The sequence below is a fragment of the Aphelocoma coerulescens genome (genome assembly GCF_041296385.1).
Source record: "Aphelocoma coerulescens isolate FSJ_1873_10779 chromosome W unlocalized genomic scaffold, UR_Acoe_1.0 ChrW_unloc_scaf_1, whole genome shotgun sequence".
Classification (NCBI taxonomy): domain Eukaryota; kingdom Metazoa; phylum Chordata; class Aves; order Passeriformes; family Corvidae; genus Aphelocoma; species Aphelocoma coerulescens.
The window spans coordinates 20,408,864-20,428,899 of record NW_027184080.1 but is presented as its reverse complement, the minus strand read 5'-3'; the positions used below and the strand labels follow the sequence as shown (position 1 = coordinate 20,428,899).

Below are 20,036 nucleotides of genomic sequence, written 5' to 3'. Positions count from 1 at the left end.
AGTTTTGGTCCTTGCTTATATGAAAAAGATGTGGATAGGCTCAAGAGGGTCTACAGAAGGGCCACAAAGATCATCAAAGAACTGTGAAACCCGCCATACGAGGAAAGGCTGAGAGAACTGGGTTTTGAAGAAAGAAGGCTTAGGGGGAGACCTTATCACCATGTTCTAGTATTTAAAGGGTGGTGACAAAGAAAACAGAGACTCTCTTTTTACATGGAAAAGAGGAGGGGGGTAATGGGTACAAGTTACTCCTGGGGAGATTCTGATACGATACAAGAGGAAAATTTTTTATAATGAGAACAATCAGCTACACCATGTCAATTCACCACCAGAGAGCATCTCTTTCTAGCAGTTTGCTTATGCAGCTATAACTTCACTAGGATATATATGTACTTGGCTTTTTATTTTTGTTTCACTTGTCTAGTGCTGACCTAGTAAAAATTTAAGTCATTACCTCTTAGTATCACCTAAGCAGGGCCCAGATTCCCCTGTCTCAGGACTTGATTGTAGCCATTTTTTTTTTTTTTTGCTACAGTATTTTAGCTAATGTATTCATGAAAGAAAAACAGAATTCTCCTCCCCCAGCCTCCCCACATTTTACCACAAACACAAAATTACTGGCACACTAAGGGGTAAAAAATAGTAATGGAGAGCAGCCTTCTTTTCTCCCTAACACAGATACATTAAGCAACCCTTAGTTATTAAAAATAAAAATATATCTCTAATCCCTGTCAGGGGATTACTTAAGAACCTCTACCATATGAGCAGTAATTCAGGTGCTAACCCTAGGAGGAAGGAGGGAATTATTTAAGAAAAGGTACACAGTTACACATGCATGTGTTTAAAAAAAACCCTTACATCTATCATCTCCTTACAAATAGAGGAGGAACTAAAGAAGCAGCAATTTCAAAACTTCACTTTAAATGCTACTACATTCATTTTGAAATTCTGTGATTTTCACACAATTCAAAAAATGGTACAAAGCAGCAGTATGAGCTATCACAGCTGAAGCCAAGCACCTTGAAAACAGCATCTTGGTCCTCAAACAATATATTTGCCTGCTGGTGAGTGATGCTCCACAAGAACAGCTTATTTTGACATTGCTATTAATGCCAACCTTCCCCCAACACAGCACTCCCTTAGTGCTGTCAGTGCAGTCTGTAGAAGAAACAGATTCAGCTTTTAAAAAACATCCTACCAACTTACAGACTCCACACAACAGTGCAACAAGTGAGCACAATTGAACAGGACAGTATTTCTTAAGACTGCTGTCCTGAAACAAAGTATAAACCAGTTCAAAACAATACAGAATTTAAGAAAAATAAATAAATACATTTCCAACGCAAAGGGGTTTTGTTGGTGGATTTTGGTTTTTTCAATTTTAGTACATGCATAAACATTCCACATTGCATCATGACAGACTTCAGTTGCTTTTCCAAGTGCTTAAAATGCTACACAGTCTAATACCTTTTCCCCTTTCTTCAAGGAAGATTGCTGACGTAACAACAACAAAAAAACCCCAAACCCAAACAACCACCAAACCAAGAAAACCAAAACTACTCTAGAACCCATTACACTGCAATATCTATCAGCATCACTCTAAGTTCAGAGAACTTATTTGCCATAGCTTTAAAAATCTGTTTGAGTTTTTAAAGTTGTAGGAAAAAACATACAAAAGCATCAAGTCCAACAGTTAAAACAGCACTTCCATTTAAAAGGTAAATTCATGGAAGCAATAGCTGTGAGGTAGTAATATTTTAACATCCTTGTCACATTTTCTTTTCCTCCTTTGCCTATGGGCTTCTTTGATTTTCCCTGCATTATCTGTGGCGTAGCATACAAGCAATTCCTCCTCTAACTGAAGAGCTTTAAATATTATCTGATGCTGTCCAGCTAGGGACCTGTCTTGGTTTTGGCTGGGGTAGAGTTAATTTTCTTCATAGTAGCTAGTATGAAGCTATGTTTTGGATTTGTGATCAAAACAGTGTTGATAATTCAGGGATATATTTGTTATTGCTGAGTAGTGCTTACACAGAGTCAAGGCCTTTTCTGCTTCTAGTACCACCCTGCCAGTGGGAGTACACAAGAAGTTGGGAGGGGACACAGCCAGGACAGCTGACCCCAGCTGATCAAAGGGATATTCCATACCGTATGACATCATGCTCAGCAGATAAAGCTGGGGGAAGAAGGAGGAAGGGGGGACGTTCAGAAGGATAGTGTTCTGTATTCCCAAGTCACCATTGCACATGATGGAGTCCTGCTTTCCTGGGAATAGCTGAACACCTGCCTGCCCATGGGAAATGGTGAATGAATTCCTTGTTTTGCTTTGCTTGTGTACATGGCTTTTCTGTCCCTATTAAACTGTCTTTATCTCAACTGATGTGTTTTCTCACTTTTACCCTTCTGATTGAACCCCCCATTCCAGTGATGCCTTGGAGTGGCTACCTGAAAACAGAGGCTAGACAAGATTAAGAGAATAAAAGCGGGTATTTATTGAAGGGCCTTCAGTAGGTACACCTTGGGCAGTCAAAAAGCCTCCGAGGGGCTACACCCAAGATGGACACTGGGTCACGGGTTTTTCACACTTTTATAAGTTTGGTCCATTTGCATATCAGAGTTAATTCTCCAATTACAATTTCAGGTAATGATGTAATTACCCCAAGTTTGCTCCCCCTTCCCAGAGGCTTAGTTTACATATTTCAGGGCCTGGGACAACAAGGTGTCCTTGAGTCCAGGCCTAGAGAGGATTTGTTATGTCTAACAGTAGCTAACAGGCTATGTGGAGTTTTAGAGTTACACACTAAACCAGTACAGGGTTTGAAAATATAAAAGCTAAATCCTAAGGCATCACCAGGGGAAAGTGAGCCAACAGCTGTGTGGTGTTTGGTTGCCAACTGGGGTTAAACCACAACAGTCCTTTCTGGTACCACATGTGGGGCTTGAAGGGTTTGTGATAATGACAGATTGACTAGGATATGCTAGATCGAATTTATAGCTGTTATTGCTGTTTGGCTATTAATAGACAGGCTCCTGTGCTTGCTGTGGTACTTGTTTGCCTCACTGTATATTAGTCTACTGCTCATTAGTGGATGCTTTTTCATAGAATTATATAAACATTTAAGTTGGAAAAGACTTCAAAGATCATCGAGTCCAACCATTAACCTAACACTGCCCAGTCCACCACTAAACCATGTCCTTAAGTGCCACATCCACACAGCTTTTAAATACCTCCAGGGATGGAGACTTGTTGGGGTGGGTCAGCCTGCTCTCGGGCTGAAACCATCAAATGTCAGTCACCAGAAGAGATCACTGAGGTCTAGGTTACCTCCCCCTGGGTGGCACCCAATCCTAAATTACCTCCCCCTGTTCCAGAAAGTTCTCCCTTTTTTAGTTATTAATTGGTTCCCTGTTATGACTCCTGCCTCCCTGTTTTCCCCATTTGTTCTGAAAAATTGTATCCTCCCCTCTGCTTGTACCCCATTGGTTGTTTTTTCTTTCCCTGCCTTACTCCACCCCCCCCCCCCCCCCCCCCCCCATAAAGGGGCAAGGGGCTAGCCCGCGTCTCCTTGAGGCTTCGCTGGTCCCTGGACCCTCCTGAAAATAAACCTGTTGGAACTCACACCAGAAGCCCCTCCCGTCTTCTTTGCCTCCGGGCTAACGCGAGCCTATTCCACCGGCTGCCCGACGTGCTTCCTCTGAGGAGGAGCCAGCGCACACTGATTCCACTGAGCCGTCCAGCGAGGACGCTGTGGAGGCTAACGCTGCGTCCACTCTGCCCGAGGGCACGCCGGGGCTTGTGATTACAAGCCCCCGGTTGCGTTAGGGACTCAACCACTTCCCTGGGCAGCCTCTTCCAATGCTTGACCACCCTTTCAGTGAAGAATTTTTTTCTAATATCCAAGCTAAACCTCCCCTGGCACAACTTGAGGCTATTTCCTCTTGTCCTATCCCTTGTTACTTGAGAGAAGAGATCAACTCCCACCTCGCTACAGCCTCCTTTCAGGTAGTTGTAGAGAGCAATAAGGTTTCCCCTGAGCCTCCTTTTCTCCAGGCTAAACACCCCCAGCTCCCTCAGCTGCTCCTCATAAGACTTGTGCTCCAGCCCCTTTGCCAGCTACATTACCCTTCTCTGGACACACTCCAGCACCTCAGTGTCTTTCTTGTAGTGAGGGGCCCAAAACTGAACACAGGATTCGAGGTATGGCCTCACCAGTGCCGAGTACAGGGGGATGATTGCTTCCCTGGTCCTGCTTCCTGCACTATTTCTGATACAAGCCAGGATGCCGTTGGCCTTCTTGGCCACCTGGGCACATGCTGGCTCATGTTCAGCTGGCTGCTGACCAGCAGCCCCAGGGCCTTTTCTGCCAAACAACTTTCCAGCCACTCTTCCCCAAGCCTGTAGCGCTGCGGGGAGTTGTTGTGACCCAAGTGCAGGACCCAGCACTTGGCCTTGTTGAACCAAATACCATTGGTCTTGGCCCATTGATCCAGCCTGTTTAAATCCCTCTGCAAAGCCTTCCCACTCAACTTGGCATTATCTGCAAACTTACTGAGGGTGCACTCGATCCCCTCATCCAGATCATCAATAATGACATTAAACAGGACTGGGCCCAATACTGATCCCTGGGGAACACCACTATTAACTGGCCACCAACTGGATGCAGCACCATTCACCACCACTCTCTGGGCTTAACCATCCAGCCAGTTTTTTACCCAGCAAAGAGTGCACCCATCTGAGCCATTGAGCAGCCAGTTTCTCCAGGAGAATGCTGTGGGAAACAGTGTTAGAGGCTTTACTAAAGTTTAGATAGACAACATCCACAGCCTTTCCCTCATCAACTAAGCAGATCACCCTGTCAAAGAAGAAGACTAGGTTACTCAAGCAGGACCTGCCTTTCATAAACCAGTGCTGACTGGACATGATCACCTGGTTGCATCTGACATGACAGCACTCAGATGATCTGCTCTATAACCTTCCCCAGCAGCAAGGTAAGACTGACAGGCCTGTAGTTCCCTGGATCCTCCTTCTGGCCCTTCTTGTAGATGGGCACCACATTTGCTAACCTCCAGTCAATTGGGACCTCCCCAGATAGCCAGGACTGCTGGTAAATGGTCGAAAGTGGCTTGGCGAGCTCTTCCGCCAGCTCCCTCAGTATCCTTGGGTGGATCCCATCTGGCCCCATAGACAAGTAGTGTAGCAGGTCACTGACCATTTCCCCTTGGACTATGGTGGCTTCATTCTGCTACTCATCCCTGTCATGGAGCTGAGTACCTGGAGAACAACTGGTCTTACTATTAAAGACTGAGGCAAACAAGGCATTAAGTACCTCAGCCTTTTCCTCATCCTTTGTCACTATGTTTCCCCCTGCATCCAATTAAATACAGAGATTCTCCTTCGCCCTCCTTTTGTTGCCAATGTATTTGTAAAAACATTTTTATTGTCTTTTACAGCAGCATCCAGATTAAGTTCTAGTCAGGCTTTGGCCATTCCAATTTTCTCTGTGCATTAGCTCACAACATCCTTGTAGTCCTCCTGAGTTGCCTGCCCCTTCTTCCAAAGTTCCTAAATGCTCTTTTTATTCTGAGTTCCAGTCAAAGCTCTCTGTTCAGCTAGGCTGGTCTTCTTCCCCACTGGCTCATACTTCAGAACATAGGAATGGCCTGCTCCTGAGCCTTTAAGATTTCCTTCTTAAAGCACATCCAGCCTTCCTGGACTCCTTTGCCCTTCAGGACTGCCTCCCAATGGATTCTGTCAATCAGGCCCCTAAACAGGCCAAAGCCTGCCCTCCACAAGTCCAAGGTGGCAGTTCTGCTGACCCCCGTCCAAGAATCAAAAACTCTTATCGTTTTGTGATCGCTGTGCCCAAGACGGCCTCCAACCATCACATCACCCACCAGTCCTTCTCTGTTCACACACAAGGGGTCCAGTGGGGTGCCTTCCCTAATTGGCTCACTCACCAACTGTGTCAGGAAGTTCTCTCCCACACACTTCAGGAACCTCCTAGACTGTTTCCTCTTTGCTGTATTGTATTTCCAGCAGACATCTGGTAAGTTGAAATCCCACATGAGAACAAGGGCTAGTGATTTTCAGACTTCTCCCAGCTGTTTATAGCATATTTCATCTGCCTCTTCATTCCATAACAGACTCCCATCAGATCTGCCTTGTTGGCCTTTCCCCTTAATACTGACACTTAAATGCTCAATCCTGTCAGTGCCATCATTGTCTAGAGACAATCAAAACACTCCCTAATATACAGGGCTACCCCACCTTCCTTGCCTGTTCCTTCTGAAGTGTTTATAGCCATTCATTGCAGCACTCCAGCTGTGAGAGTCATGCCATCATGTGTCCGTGATGGCAACTATGTCATAGTTTTCCTGCTGCACAATGGCTTCCAGTTCCTCCTGTTTGTTGCCCATGCTGCGTGCATTGGTGTAGATGCACCTCAGTCGGGCCATTGATCCTGACGTTGGTCTTTTCTTTTGGGGGGGGGGGGGAAGCCCTAATTCCTACCTGGCCATTCTCAAGCACATCTGTAGTTTATAACACAACAATAACCCTTGTGTCTTTGCTGCCACATGGATCTCCATCCCCTACCTCCACTAAGACTGCAGACCAAAGGACCTCACTAGTTTCTTAAACATTGGCATGCTGCCTCCAGGCTTACCTCTAGTGAGCCTGGGTTTATCTCTTTCTCCCTTCCAATCTAGTTTAAAGCTCTCTCAATGAGCCCTGCTAACTCCTATGCAAAGATCTTTTTTCCCCTTTGACACAGGTGTACCCCATCTGTTGCCCACAGGCCTGGTGTCACATAGACCAACCTGTGATCAAAGAACCCAAAATTCTGCCAGTGACACCAGGCTTGGAGCCAGGTATTCATCTGCTGGCTCTTCCTGTTTCTTCCCTCATCATTCCCTGTGACTGGAAGGATATTATTTATGCTCCTGATCCCTTAACCAGTCATCCCAAGGCCCTGAAGTCCCTCTTGATTGCCCTCAGACTTCTTGTTGCAATTTCATCACTGCCTACCTGAAAACTCAATAATGGGTGATAATTTGAGGGCCGTACCAGGGTAGGAAGCTTTTTCTTCACATCTTTAACCTGGGTCCCAGGGAGGCAGCAGACTTCCCTAAGAAGTGGGTCTGCTCTGCATATGGGGCCTTCTGTTCCCTTCATAAGGGAGTCTCCTATGACAACAACCTGTTTTCTTTATGGAAGCAGTTTTGATGCGGGGCATAGGCTGACTTAACCTCAGCAACACCTCTATGCTAGATGAACTATTGTCCTCATTATCGTTCAGCTCCACTTGCAGAGCCTCATATCTATTATGCAATGGCACTTGGTAAGGTGGGGTAGTCACAGAGGAGATGCACTTGCTGTGCTGGGCAGGCACTTGCCTCCATTGGCCCCTATCCCTTATGTCACCATCTTCAGCTAGGAGGAGAGAGGATAGGGAATCCTCCATATCATGCACCCTGTCTACCCGTCAGGCCTGTCCCAGGGAAGGTAGGGTGCAATTCCAGTAATCTCTCTCACACTCCCTGATACTCCTCAACCCACTCACCTCCTGCCAGAGCTCTGCCACTAAGTAGAGGAGTTCCTTTACCTGGGCTCACCTCCCACAGGTGTGCTCACTACTGATACCCAGTACTGGCATAAGAGCAGGGCACACACTGCAGCCTGATACATGTTCCCACCGGAGCTCTGGGCAGCTGTCAGTCACAGTGGGTGCAGAGTTTAGAGAGGCCATAGCTTTCTGCCGGGTAGATACCATTGCTCTCTGGAGCACCTCAAAGCATGTAGCCATGGATGAGCTCACAAAAGAGCAGGTACACCCCTGGAGGACCTGCAGCCATGGATAAAGCTATGTTGGAGCGAGTATACCCTTAAAGGACTGCAGTCTGTGGATAAGTCCAAGCCGGAACAGGGGCAAGGGGAGGAGTTCATTGCAATATTAAACCCTAGAACCTGGTCCAAAGGGACCAGTGGTGGAGATTGTAGCGGAAATACCTTTAAAATGTTGCAACCAATGATTTGAGTTGCCTGTTATAGGAATTACTATAGCAGGAATCACCTGAACCAATGGAAGAGAAGTCTTACAAGAAGCAGTTGCAGCACAGCAGTGACCCGACCTGAACTGACCTTGGTGCCCAGTGACTGTACCCAACACAGCACTTCTGTCCTGAGTGATCACTATAGCAGATGGAGCCCAAAGTCATGGACTAAATGAACTCAGTGGACATTTGTGGACATTTTGCAGGGGTGGTCCATAGACTAAGGGAATGATAGGTGTATTGTATCAAAGGATGGAAAGGGGGGGTGGTGGTTAATGAGGATATATTGGATAGTGTGGGACCTGACCATGATATAAATGGTATGGAATAAGGGGTGGAGAATGTGCTGGTTTTGGCTGGGATAGAGTTAATTTTCTTCATAGTAGCTAGTATGGGGCTATGATTTGGATTTGTGCTGTAAACGATGTTGATAACAGAGGGATGTTGTTGTTATTGCTGAGCAGTGCTCACACACAGCCAAGGCCTTTTCTGCTTCTGACACCATCCCACCAGGGAGGATGCTAGGGGCGCACAAGACGTTGGAAGGGGACACAGTCAGGACAGCTGACCCCAACTGACCAAAGGGATATTCCATAACATATGATGTCATGCTCAGCAATAAAAACTGCAGGGAAGGAGGAAGCAGGGGACGTTCAGAGTGATGCCATTTTGTCTTCCCGAGTCACCATTATGCATGACAGAGCCCTGCTTTCCTGGAGATGGATGAACACCTGCCTGCTGATGGGAAGTGGTAAATGAATTCCTTGTTTTGCTTTGCTTGTGCACATGGCTTTTGCTTTCCCTATTAAACTGCATTTATTGCAACCCGTGAGTTTTTTCACTTTTACTCTTCAGATTCCCTCCCCCATCCCACCAGGGGAGAGTGAGTGAGCAGCTGTGTGGTGCTTAGTTGCTAGCTGGGGTTAAACCACAACAGGTCCATAATTTGTCTAACTTTTCTCACAATGAGTAATGCCTATTAACACAAAATAATACCACTGACCTCTACAAGATTAATCCCTTGAACTGGCACTACTAATTACTGAGATTCTGGCATTGTATCTCTAGCTTTAGGATGCAAGGAACATTAGAACTAAAATATTTCTTCAACCAAAGACTCAGAATGCTGTCATAGTTACCTGCTACCCAGTGTTGTTACATAAATATAATCTCATATAATCAGCAATTATGATCCTCTGCTCTCCAGAGTTCCTCTTACAGGAAAAGACAAGCAAAGTACTTCATCTATTGCCCCCTTCTCTTCCTGTACGGTCCAGGGTCAGGGCCTTTTCTTTAGATGCTTTTATTTGAAACAGTTCAGCAAAAGGTGAAAGAGGACACCACACATCCTGTTGTAGACACCTGAAGTAGCCTAAAAGAGAGAGTTTGAGTACAATACAACCAGCCTTTCCCCCCCCTCTTTCAAAAAAGCCTATTTGAAACTGGAAGGTAGGAGGCAATCTCCAGACACTTAAGCTTAAATTAGAACCTTCCTGGTTTTCCCTTGCCCTTTCTGAGTATACTCAAGAGACTGGTAAAAAAAACATGCATACCTTACATATAATGAGAGAAAGAGACAATGTACAAGACTTAATTTTCATTTATCTATTCACCTGTGTTTGTCAATTTACCCTATCCCACCTTTTCATATTATGTCTTCCCTTTACTCTGCTCTTGCATTGCTGCCCTCTTCCAACCAACTCTATCCTGTGGTGTAATTTGCTTCCCCCCCTTCTTCATTGATCAATGTACTTCCAAGAGACCAAACATCAACAGAAATTATAAATGCTATCAAGACGAGAATTGGAAGAACTCTAGATCTAAAACAACAGGGCAAGGCAAATTAAGCTACAGAATAAAGATGCTGTTAATATCATGCATACAGAAAGGGAATATTCAGTATTTGCTGTTGAAGAGCATTTCTGCTCTTTTAAATACCCACAAACAAAACAACAACCAAACCCAACAACACTAAACAAAGACAGGAATGCATGAGATTGTACAAAACAGTTACAGGACCATCACGGGACCATGAGGAAAAAAAGAAGCAAAAGTGATGGATAAAGCAAGAATGACCTCTTCAATCCTATTGAAGTGAGACTACTTCTCTACTATGCAAACAAATTACTGCAATGATGCTGAAGTTAACTGACAGTGCTAACCTACTGTAGTAGGCATGCAGGAATATATACTAAGAGTGAACAGCATGCTCTCAGGATGGGATTTCTACATGAAAAAATATCATTTTATGTATGTTGGCAAACCAATGTAAAGTCTACAGAGAGCATCTTCCAGGATATGTAGTAAATAAACTTCTCACACCCCTAGCCCTTGAGTCAAATAGTTGCATTTGTACAGCAGCATATGGGAAATCTGACTTGGTATGAAAGTTTGATACTGTCTCTGGATTAAGAGAGATCCACAAAAGGAATATTTATTTTTAAACTATTTTGCAAGAAAAGCAAGATAGCTTACTGAGAGTACCATGAAATAATTGTTACATGTTTGCGCCTGCTAATTTTTCAAATCCCAATTGTGGTGGTGCTCCCCCCCCGGCTGCACTATGATCTGAGAAATGCTCCTTAGGCCTTGGCCTTGATGAACAGCACCTGGACTAAGCTCCTCTTGAGCTTATCAGAAACACTGTCTGCTCCCAGGAACTTGTGCTGTCTAATAAGCTCCTGTTTTTTAACAGCCTTGGAAACTTATTTTTCTTGCCTGAATAACAACCCAAGTGGAATAACATTTTTGTTATCAAACTTTCAAAGAAAGTTACTGACCCGAATTGCAGCCAGGATGGAAAATTACTATGACTAAAGCCCACTCTCTTGCGGCCCTATAAACAGCAATCCAAAATGAGACCCTTTGAGCTCTCCTGGACTGCAGCAGGCTGTGACCAGAAACCTCCGAGTGGGGCCTCTCAGAGCCAGCGAACTCTCAAGTTTGCCATACTCGGAGGATTGCCAAATGACGATGGATCCTGGGCTGATACCCTCCACTCCTCGAGGCTCAACCCTTTGCCCATTGAGAAGATTTAAGTGCATCCGAAGTGAGTACTTCACTGAATTCAAGGGGAATTTTTCACAGGTAGCTTGTACAGACTCTTTATGTCTGTGTGCATGCGAGTGTGAATATGCTATAGCAAATGTACCAGGAATGCTGCTCTCCTAGATTCTTAAGCACGTTAGATTTGTAAGTTAGGCTTATAAGTGAGTTACTGTTGTGCTTATAGTAAGTTCTATAGAATCTCTTCTTAATTTGTTTAAATTAGACTATCAATTAAGTGCTGTTAAGTTTAAGTGCTGTTAAACCTTTAGGCCTAAACTGTTGGTCGAGTCCAGGGCTAAATTTAGCAAGGGGGTCCACTCTGAACCTTGTGACTCAATGGGAGGCTCTCCCTCATTCCTTTTTATCCTTACCCTTTTCTATCCTTACCCTTTTCCATCTCCAACCTCCACATACATATTTTTTTGTTGATTTTAGTTTTAGATTGATTTATTTTAGATTTTAGTCCAATTTTTCTCAGTGTGCTTTAACCATCTAGTAAGTAGTAGAGTCAACCTTGCCAATGAACTTTGTTGTGCCTTTGCTTTTATATTAAACCTGATATCTTTGCCAGTGATTCTTTGAGTGACCTAACACACTCATTTGTGACAAATGTCTATGGAATAAAATCTGAGTATGCTTTGGAGAGATGACAGGAGAGACAGACTTCAATAAAAACATCACTGGCAAACATTAAAAACAAATGTTCTGTCACAGAGTCACTAGTTCTTTTCAGTAGTCTTAGGTTTAGCTTCACTAGCTTACCTCTTAAAAAAAGGTCCCCCTGATCAGAACACACAACTAGGAACAGTCAGCTAATTTATACAAGGCACTAGGAAGAGAAACTTCATGACAGACAGTTATACAAGCCATGCTGCAAAAGCACTGTTAGAGCATTTAGGCCCCTGTATAAGGTCTATGTTGATAAAGGACCAAAGAGAGGATAATTTATCACTGCTGATTTAGAGGGCATTCATTACATTAAACTGCCTTAACAATCCCCCAATTAAAAACCAACAGGAAACAGAATATTATTTTGAGCAAAATAAAAGTTTAACCCATTAAAACCAGAAAAGATTAATTCCTGCAAGGTCTTTGAAAAGCATCTGAGATGACAGTCCACCCTATCTTAATAAACCAGAAGTCCAAGGAAGGTCATGTATTTGAAGAGCCCCTTCCAGAATGAATAGAAGTAACAGACACTAAATGCCAAGCTCTTAAAACTGAAAGTTCGTAAGTAAGTTTATTTAGGCAAATACAATTCAAGTGGGCGCTTTTTTTTTTTAATTAAAGAAAACAGAACTACTCAATCTGATTTATATGTGTAAACGACATTCATCTTATTCATCACCACTAGTATAAAGCAAAGGGAACAAAAAGTATTAAGTTTAGGCTACCAAGAAGTGTTATTTCCTGTCCTCATCTATTCTGAAGCACAAACTCTTTTCGTTTTCCCTGACTGTCATAGGTTAGCAAGCATAGTCTTGGAAGTGATGTTCTCGCAAAGGGGTGCTTACAGCTTCCTCTATGACCTGATAGAACCTATCAGATGGCCAGTTTGAATATGGACAATTCTTTAAGCCACTTAAAGTTGTGACCGCCTCTGTGATGCACACTTAAGAATAGGAAACTCCAAGGCAGAGCCTCTCTCTCTCATTTCCAGTGCTGGGACAGGTGGCTGCGGGCCCCATGTGGGGGCCAGCGGGCCCGGCCCACAGCCCTGCTCGGGCCAGGCTGGGCCGGGCCACAGCCATCCTGGAGCCGATGGGCCCTGTTCCACCTACGGAACCCCCCCTACAGCCTGCTGTGGGCAGCCGGAGCGGCTCGGCTCCCCCCCCTCCACTGCGATAAGCCATATTCCAGCTGCAAGGCCTAGGTGAGATTAACCCTTTTAGTGCTGTGAAAAGCTGAAAACCTGAGGGAAGAGAAAGAGGAGATGCTTAAAGCTGAAATTCTGTTGTGAAGCTATGATATATCAGAGTATCCCATTGTAATTTCATGAAGATATGGGGGGTGGAGTGTTCAACTTGTGCTTGTTAGCAAAAGAACCTGCGCTGAGATAGGCAGATGCTGATGCAGCTGTAATTTCATTAGAAGTTTGGACAGGGAGAGATGGAAGCGATGAGAACTTTTGCTCCAAATGGGAAAGGAGAAAACCTCAGTTCCTAGAGATGCTCCCAGAGATAGTCCTAAAGATGAAGCTGAAGACCCTTTGCTCCCAGGGAAGGAGAAGGGCCTCTGTACTTAGAGATGAAGTGCTCCCAGAGATGGGTGAAGAGAACTTTTGTTTCTGAACGGCTCAACCTTAAAATTGTACCCCAAAAAACTTCAAGAGTGGACCCTCGAAAGCAGTTGTGGGAAAAGCTGCAAGTCGGGGGAAGGGACTCACATGCGAGCAGAGAGACTCCTCTTCCTAAATGGACTGAACAAAGTTATTTGGAAGTGGGCGGCTGTCTCATTGTGATAATGTTTTCCTAGCATGGGCAAGAGAGACTCCTCTTCCTAAATGGACTGAACAAGGTTATTATGGAAGTGATAAACAGACTGAACATCTTAAGGGTTGTCTTTTTACATTGTCAGTGGGAGAAGGGAGGAAGGTGGGGGGAGGAGAAGAGTTCTGAAGGTGTGGTATAATTTTTTTTTCTTCTTTTAGGTCTGTTAATAAACTTCTTTATATTCTTTCAAGTTTGGTGCCTGCTTTGCGTTTCTCCTAATTCTTATCTCACAGAAGATAAACAGTAATGAGTATTTTAGACCAAACCACTACACTAAATTGGTGTTTCTGCCCGGTTACAAACCCAACCCGCTACACTGACTTAGACTGACAACTCAAATTCATTTCTTGCCAATTAAAAATAAAGTAGAATGCTGAGACACAAAGACAAAACTAAAACACCTTCCTCCCCCAACCCCCTTCTTCCCAGGCTCACTTTCACTCCTTCATTTCCAACTTTCTACCTCTTCCCCCCCACTTCAGGGGTGTGGAGAGAATCATTGAATGGTTTTGGTTGGGAGGGACCTTAGAGATCTAGTTCCAACCCCCCTGTGGAATAGGAAGTTGCAGTCAGTTCTTAAGGACTTATCCGCCACTCCTTCACACTTTTCCCCTTCTTCAGCATAAGATATCTCCCACGGGATAGTCCTTCACTAACTGCTCCAGCATGGGTCCTCTCCATGGGGTACAGTCCTTCAGGAATGGACTGTTCCAGTGTGGGTCCCCCAGGGGTTTCAATTCATGACAGAAAACCTCCTCCTCTCCAAAGGTGCGCTCTCTAGAGGCTGCAGCTTCCTCCAGGGCACATCCACCTGCTCTTTCATGAGGCCCTCCATGAGCTGCAGGATGGTTATGTGCTCTGGAGTGGTCTTCTCCACAGCCTGTAAGGCAATCTCTGCTCTGATGCCTGGAATACCTCCTACCCCTCCTTCACTGACCTAAGTGTCTGCAGAGCTGTTTCTCTTGCATTTTTCTCCCTTATACCTCCCTCTCTTCTCACATACACACACTGCTGCACAGCATTTCTTAAATGTTATCAGAGGTGCCCCAGCTTCACTGATTGGCTCATGTTTGGCCAGTGGCAGATCTGTTTTTGAGCGAGTTAGAACTGGCTTTGTCCAGCACAGCAGAAGCCCCATGTCTCTTCTGATGGAGGCTGCCCCTGTCATCTCCTCACTACTGAAACCTCACCACATAAACCCAATACAACTCTCTCTATATATACGCACTTTTTCCTTTCCTTTTCTTTTCCTAATTTGTATTACATACTTCTACCAAAAAGAAACCAATAGATTAAAATACTTCCCTAATTATGCTTGTAGAATCTTTGTTTTAACTCACACTTAGGTTTCTTGAAAGCAGGAACTTAGAATAGTGGCTTTCAACTTACCTTTTTAATCTTCTGTGGAAGGTAGGAGTTTATACAGCAAATTCAAACCTGCTGACAAAGAGCTGGCTTTACCTAACCATCTTTTGTGGTCCACAGATTATTGAATCAACAAAGCAAATTCAATCCACAGAAATTAGTGTCTTGCATTAACATCAGCTTTCAAGAACATAAACAGGGGTAAGGGACCTTGGTGCAAGAAGCCACTTTCTACTTACTGGAAAAAGGAAGTACAATTGCACCCCAGCCAGCTACTTTCCAGATAAGCTTTACTGAGCACACTCTTTTTTTACCTACAGAGAAGTAAGGTCTGTTCAAGAGTTTCTTGATAGCAAATGGCAAGCACACAAATAGGTTTTCCAAGATCTGTCTGCGAATTAGGCTACAGGGTTACTGACTGATACAAGCATAAAGGAAAAAAACATTTAACATTTTAAAACTTTTTTTAAAGCTTTAAATTGTGCTCAGCAGCACATTTAAGATACAAAACAAAGTCTTACTTGAGAGGCAACTATCATGTTTTAAGTAATTTGCATCTTCCTGATATTTGCTTATAATAAAGTTGTCTGAATACTTTTTTGATATTTAGCTGGTTTAGTCTTATAATTGCTACAGCTTTTGAGTAACTTTGATATACTGGTATTTACAAGTGGTCACAGTTTGATATGCAGCATTATTCCAACATTAGCTAGGTGGCTCATTTGCAGTAGTTAAAAACTTCCTAAATACAAAGTCATCAGGGTTGTCCCCAGTAAGTTAATGTTTATTGGAGATCTTAGTTATGACTCTCTAAAAGTTCAAAAGACTAGCTTTGGTCACACTGTTTTATTTTGTTCATGTTCCTCTACTCAACTGACAAATCTTATTGTTGGGTTTGGTTGGGGGGGGTTTTGTTTGTTTGGTTTGGGGTTTTTTTTGGTTTCTTTTTAATGTAAGTAATCAGGAATATTTTACCACTTAGTAGAAGAAACACAAAATTTGTTTACTAACTAAACAAGTACCATCTTTACTAGAAGTAGAAATCACAACAAAAAAAGTTTACAAATTATTCACAAGATTCAAAGTTTACTGACTTCCTAGAATATTTCTAGGTATAACATCAAAGCTTGACATTAACAACTTTTGTGTAATTTTTTAAGTTTCTTTAGTTTTACTGTTCCTAGGTTTCCTACAGATTTACACCTAATATCACCTAAACACTTCTCTCTTCCCCCTTCTTCCCACCCCATTACTCACACTATGCTACATGCAAGCTGAATGGCCAGCATGTGCTGAATGATCAGCTGGCCATTATATTCTTGGATTTTTTTCACTTGGGGCAATAATTTAGATCTACCCCCTTTACCCAACTGGCTGTTTTCATAAAGCTCACAGAACTGTTTTCTTTATGACCTCTGTCTCATGAAATCAACTAACAGGTTCAACAGGCTGTGATCAGAAAGAGGAGACAGACAAGACAGATGGGTAGACTGACAGCATGATCACAACAGCTTCTATTTGTAAGTTTACCATGCCTTCTTAAATCTGAAGCATTCATCATATTCCCAGTTTTAGAAATATTAACTTCCTAGTGCAGTAGATACTTATTCTAGAACACTTCTAAGTTGAACAAGAATTCAATTCCACCCCTACAAGTTCACTGTTATCCTTATCTTACAGCAGGAAAGTTCTAACCAGGCTTTTCCAACCAAGTGAACCCTCTACACATCCTAGAACACCAGCAATCAACATTAGAGGAGTGGATTTTTTTTTTTTTAAATTAAGATAACAGCTAGGAAAACTGTACTTTTACTTTGGAAAACAAATATGAAGTTAACACTTTCCGTTATACTGCTTTGACAACTCAATAATAAAAAAAGGAAGCCTCACTGGAATTAACAGTCCACTGTTCCAACTTTAGAGATAGCATAGTTTAGGGTTTATACAGCACGTATTATGCATGCATGCCATGCACTCTATAGACAGACATGAGTTTAACATTATCATTTCAATCTAATCTCTTTCAGCCTTTGATACTTCAGACAACTTTTGAGGAAAAAGAAAGTAATGCTGATAGAGCTTAAATAGTATTAAAATGGTATTATGTAAAGTATATACACGATTGTTACAGTCATTAAATTAAACTGATTTTAACAAGCAGATTAAGCATCTGTAAAAATGCATGGTCAGTCCACTTGCTCACTAGGAAGCTTTAGCACAAAGTTAAAATGTAAACCAGTTCTAAAAAGCAAAATACAGGAGAATATGTAACCAAGGACTGAAAGTGCTTACCTTGACTCTCCACTACTGTTTCTTACAACATCTTCATCACTGTGCCCATTCATTGTAAATATTAAGAAGTTTAAAAGATAAATAGAAGTCCACTCAGGTTAGAAGGCAGATGCCAAGAAATTACTTCTTGGTACTCTGTTTTCCAGATGACTCAACTGTTCTCTGCAAGATTTTTCCCAAATTGCCTAAAGTAGTAAAGAAAAATGTTGACATAATTTGAAATATTTGATGGTTGAAACTGAAAGATACTGAAAATAACTTATCCTGTAATAACACTACCAAAAGGGAGTATCTATCACATCTGGCATCTTCTTTTTAACTGAAAAATAGCTTTTGGTATGCCATAGTCCTGTCTTAAGAACAACCTAATCTTACTTTTAAAGGAAAACAGCCTCCCCAAACACATAAATAAAAATTATAACTCTAAATGCTCTAAGATCTGATTAGCAAAACCATTTCGTGCACAAAACACATATCATAAGCAGTTCTAGACACAAAGCTTACATTCTATTGGGGGTAGAGTCAGGAAAATAGACTGTCCCATTTTTTAAAAATGGCTCAACTACATCAAGCTAGCACGATGCCACAGATGGAGTGATCACTATTTCAAACATCTTCAATCAGATCTCTACCGTGTCAGATGCACCTAGAAAAAGTTTAGGTTCACATTAAATGGAGTGCAAATATAAACTCACTGGTAATAAGCTAAAGAGCAGCACCTCTTATAGATATAGTGGTGTGAAAGTGATTAGGGGCTCGCCTGCAGGTTGCCTGCCTTGAGGTGCTCTCTAATACAGCCCAAGCTCCAGCTCATGATGGACGCAGAGGCCGCCTCGTACCGGGATGGAAAAAGCCCTGTGCTCAGGCACTATCTCAGACACCAGGGCCACTCCAGACAGCAAACAAAAGCAATGACGGAAGAAAAGTGATAGGAAAGAGCCATGTAACCCCAGAGAGGCCGCGAAGCGAGGCTGGGGCCCCCGCGGCGGCAAGCCAGGCAGCTTGGTGGTTCCTCGCAGATAGGCCGCTGGCTGCTCAACGAGGCCAAGATCCGCACTGGCTGCCCTCCCACGCCCAGGGTGCGAACACTGCTTCCTCTGGGACCGGTACTCCCTGGGCCCCAGGAAAGATCTTTAGTGGCCATGAAACTCTCCTTGTCGGCCACTCCCTGCTCCGCGACGATCCTCCCTAACCACCCGCACCGCGCTGTCGCGGCCTCCCGAGGAGCGCCCTGGCCAGGGCTTCCTCCCTACCTCTCGCGAGTTCACCTCCCGCCCCCGAAAATGGCCCTCTACTGGTGGCGCGACCTGCACAGGCGCTGCTCCTGGTCAAGGCTCCCTGGAAGTATTGCCAAGGCGGCCGCTGTCCTCTGTGCTCGCTTCTCCCAGCGCCCCCCCATGGCCAGAGAGGAGCGAAGGCCTCCCAGCCAGTTCACCACAGACCCCGCTGGACCCAGCGAAAGAGGCTCAACCCTGACTACCCGCCTCAGTTCTCACAGCTCCCTCCCTCCCTCTTCGCGGAAAACAGCGACCGGCTCCAGGAGCCCAGCGGCACGCTAGGCATCCAACTCCTTCTTCTCAGCGCCAGTCGCCTCTCCATCTTCGAAAGCGACAACCACCGCGCAATTCCGGACCAGGGAAAGATAAAGGAGCCATGGAGGGCCTCTGCCTACCTGCGTGTGTGTGCCCGGCCCGACTTTCCTAGGGCTGCCCTGGTCCGAGACGGCGCTACACTCCACAAAGAGGTCTGTGCTGCAACCTAGGGTCGAAGGCTGCTCCTGCGGCCACCACAAGGCCTCGGCCGCCGGCTCCTTACAGCCCCACGCAGTGGGCTCGCCTGCAGCCCTCACCGGCTTGAACAATAGGGCCCCAAACCGGGCAGGGAGAACCCTGGTAAGTGCTTTGTTGCTCCGCCGCCGTTTTCTACGTCCTCTCGACCACCGCCATCACGCTACCACTCCGCTCAACCTCCTCCTCCCTTAGTTGGATGGAAACCCTGGACGTGATGTCAGTCCTGCGCCCTGGGACAGAGCGGGGAGGAGGAGGAGCAACAGCCGGGAGGGGACAGCGCCGCCGGGACATAGCGGCAGGAAGGGCCACTTGGAGGGCATGGCGGAACCCAAGCGGCTTCCCAGCTGCGCTGGATACTGCAGGGGCCGGAGGCAGTAGGAGCTCGCCTGCCCGCCGCAGCAGCTAACGGGCGCTGGGGCCGGTGCCGCTCCTGGTGCCCGCTTGCAGCTCCTGTGTGAGGGGGCAGGGCGCGGCCCGGCCCGGCCTGAGGGGCACCCATGACCCACCCAGCGTAGCAGGGAACCTGGCCTAAGCCCCACGTTACTGTTTAGTGTGGTGTGGGGTTTTTGTTTGTTTCAGGTTTTTCCTGTCTAAAATGAGAGCCCCCTAACAAACACATATGCATTTCTTAGTCTTCCTATGCAGTTACAGTTGGCATTAGGGCATATTTAGGAAGGCTTGGCATGCAGCTGCACAGAGAACACTTGCCTCCGTCAGGAAAGCATCCCCCAGCTGGAGGCAGAACATTCCTTTCTTTCTCTTGATATCTAACTCGGGTTGTTTTGAAGTGATTAATGAGAAAGCTGTTTGTTTAAGGTGGCTCATGTTCAGAAAAAAAAATTTTAATAGTCCTACTGCTGGAGTCTACCTGTTCCCAGAGTAGCAAAAGAAAAGTAGTGGTTGCTGAGTAAAAGACTTAGCTCTGAGCAACGCAGTGTTGGAAAGAGGAAGTAATTTACTTTTGTCCTCTTTGGAATCCTGCATATTGTGCTGGTTT

General features: G+C 44.6%; 1 protein-coding gene across 6 annotated transcripts in view; it reads right to left on the bottom strand.

The window, feature by feature from the left end:
* LOC138102695 (chromodomain-helicase-DNA-binding protein 1-like) overlaps positions 1-19,297 on the bottom strand; it is a 75,381-nt gene extending 56,084 nt beyond the window's left edge. For 2 of the 6 annotated variants that reach the window (XM_069000417.1, XM_069000420.1), the window contains exons 1-2: positions 18,922-19,295; positions 17,250-17,434 (exon numbers count right to left, since the gene is read on the bottom strand). In XM_069000417.1, the coding sequence (XP_068856518.1) occupies positions 17,250-17,302 (53 nt within the window). In that variant the 5' untranslated portion in view covers positions 17,303-17,434; positions 18,922-19,295. Of the gene's footprint in view, positions 1-17,249; positions 17,435-18,502; positions 18,526-18,921 lie in introns of those variants that run through there. The other 4 variants (XM_069000421.1, XM_069000422.1, XM_069000423.1 and 1 more) reach the window with 3 other exon arrangements.
* Between the last annotated feature and the right edge of the window lie 739 nt (positions 19,298-20,036).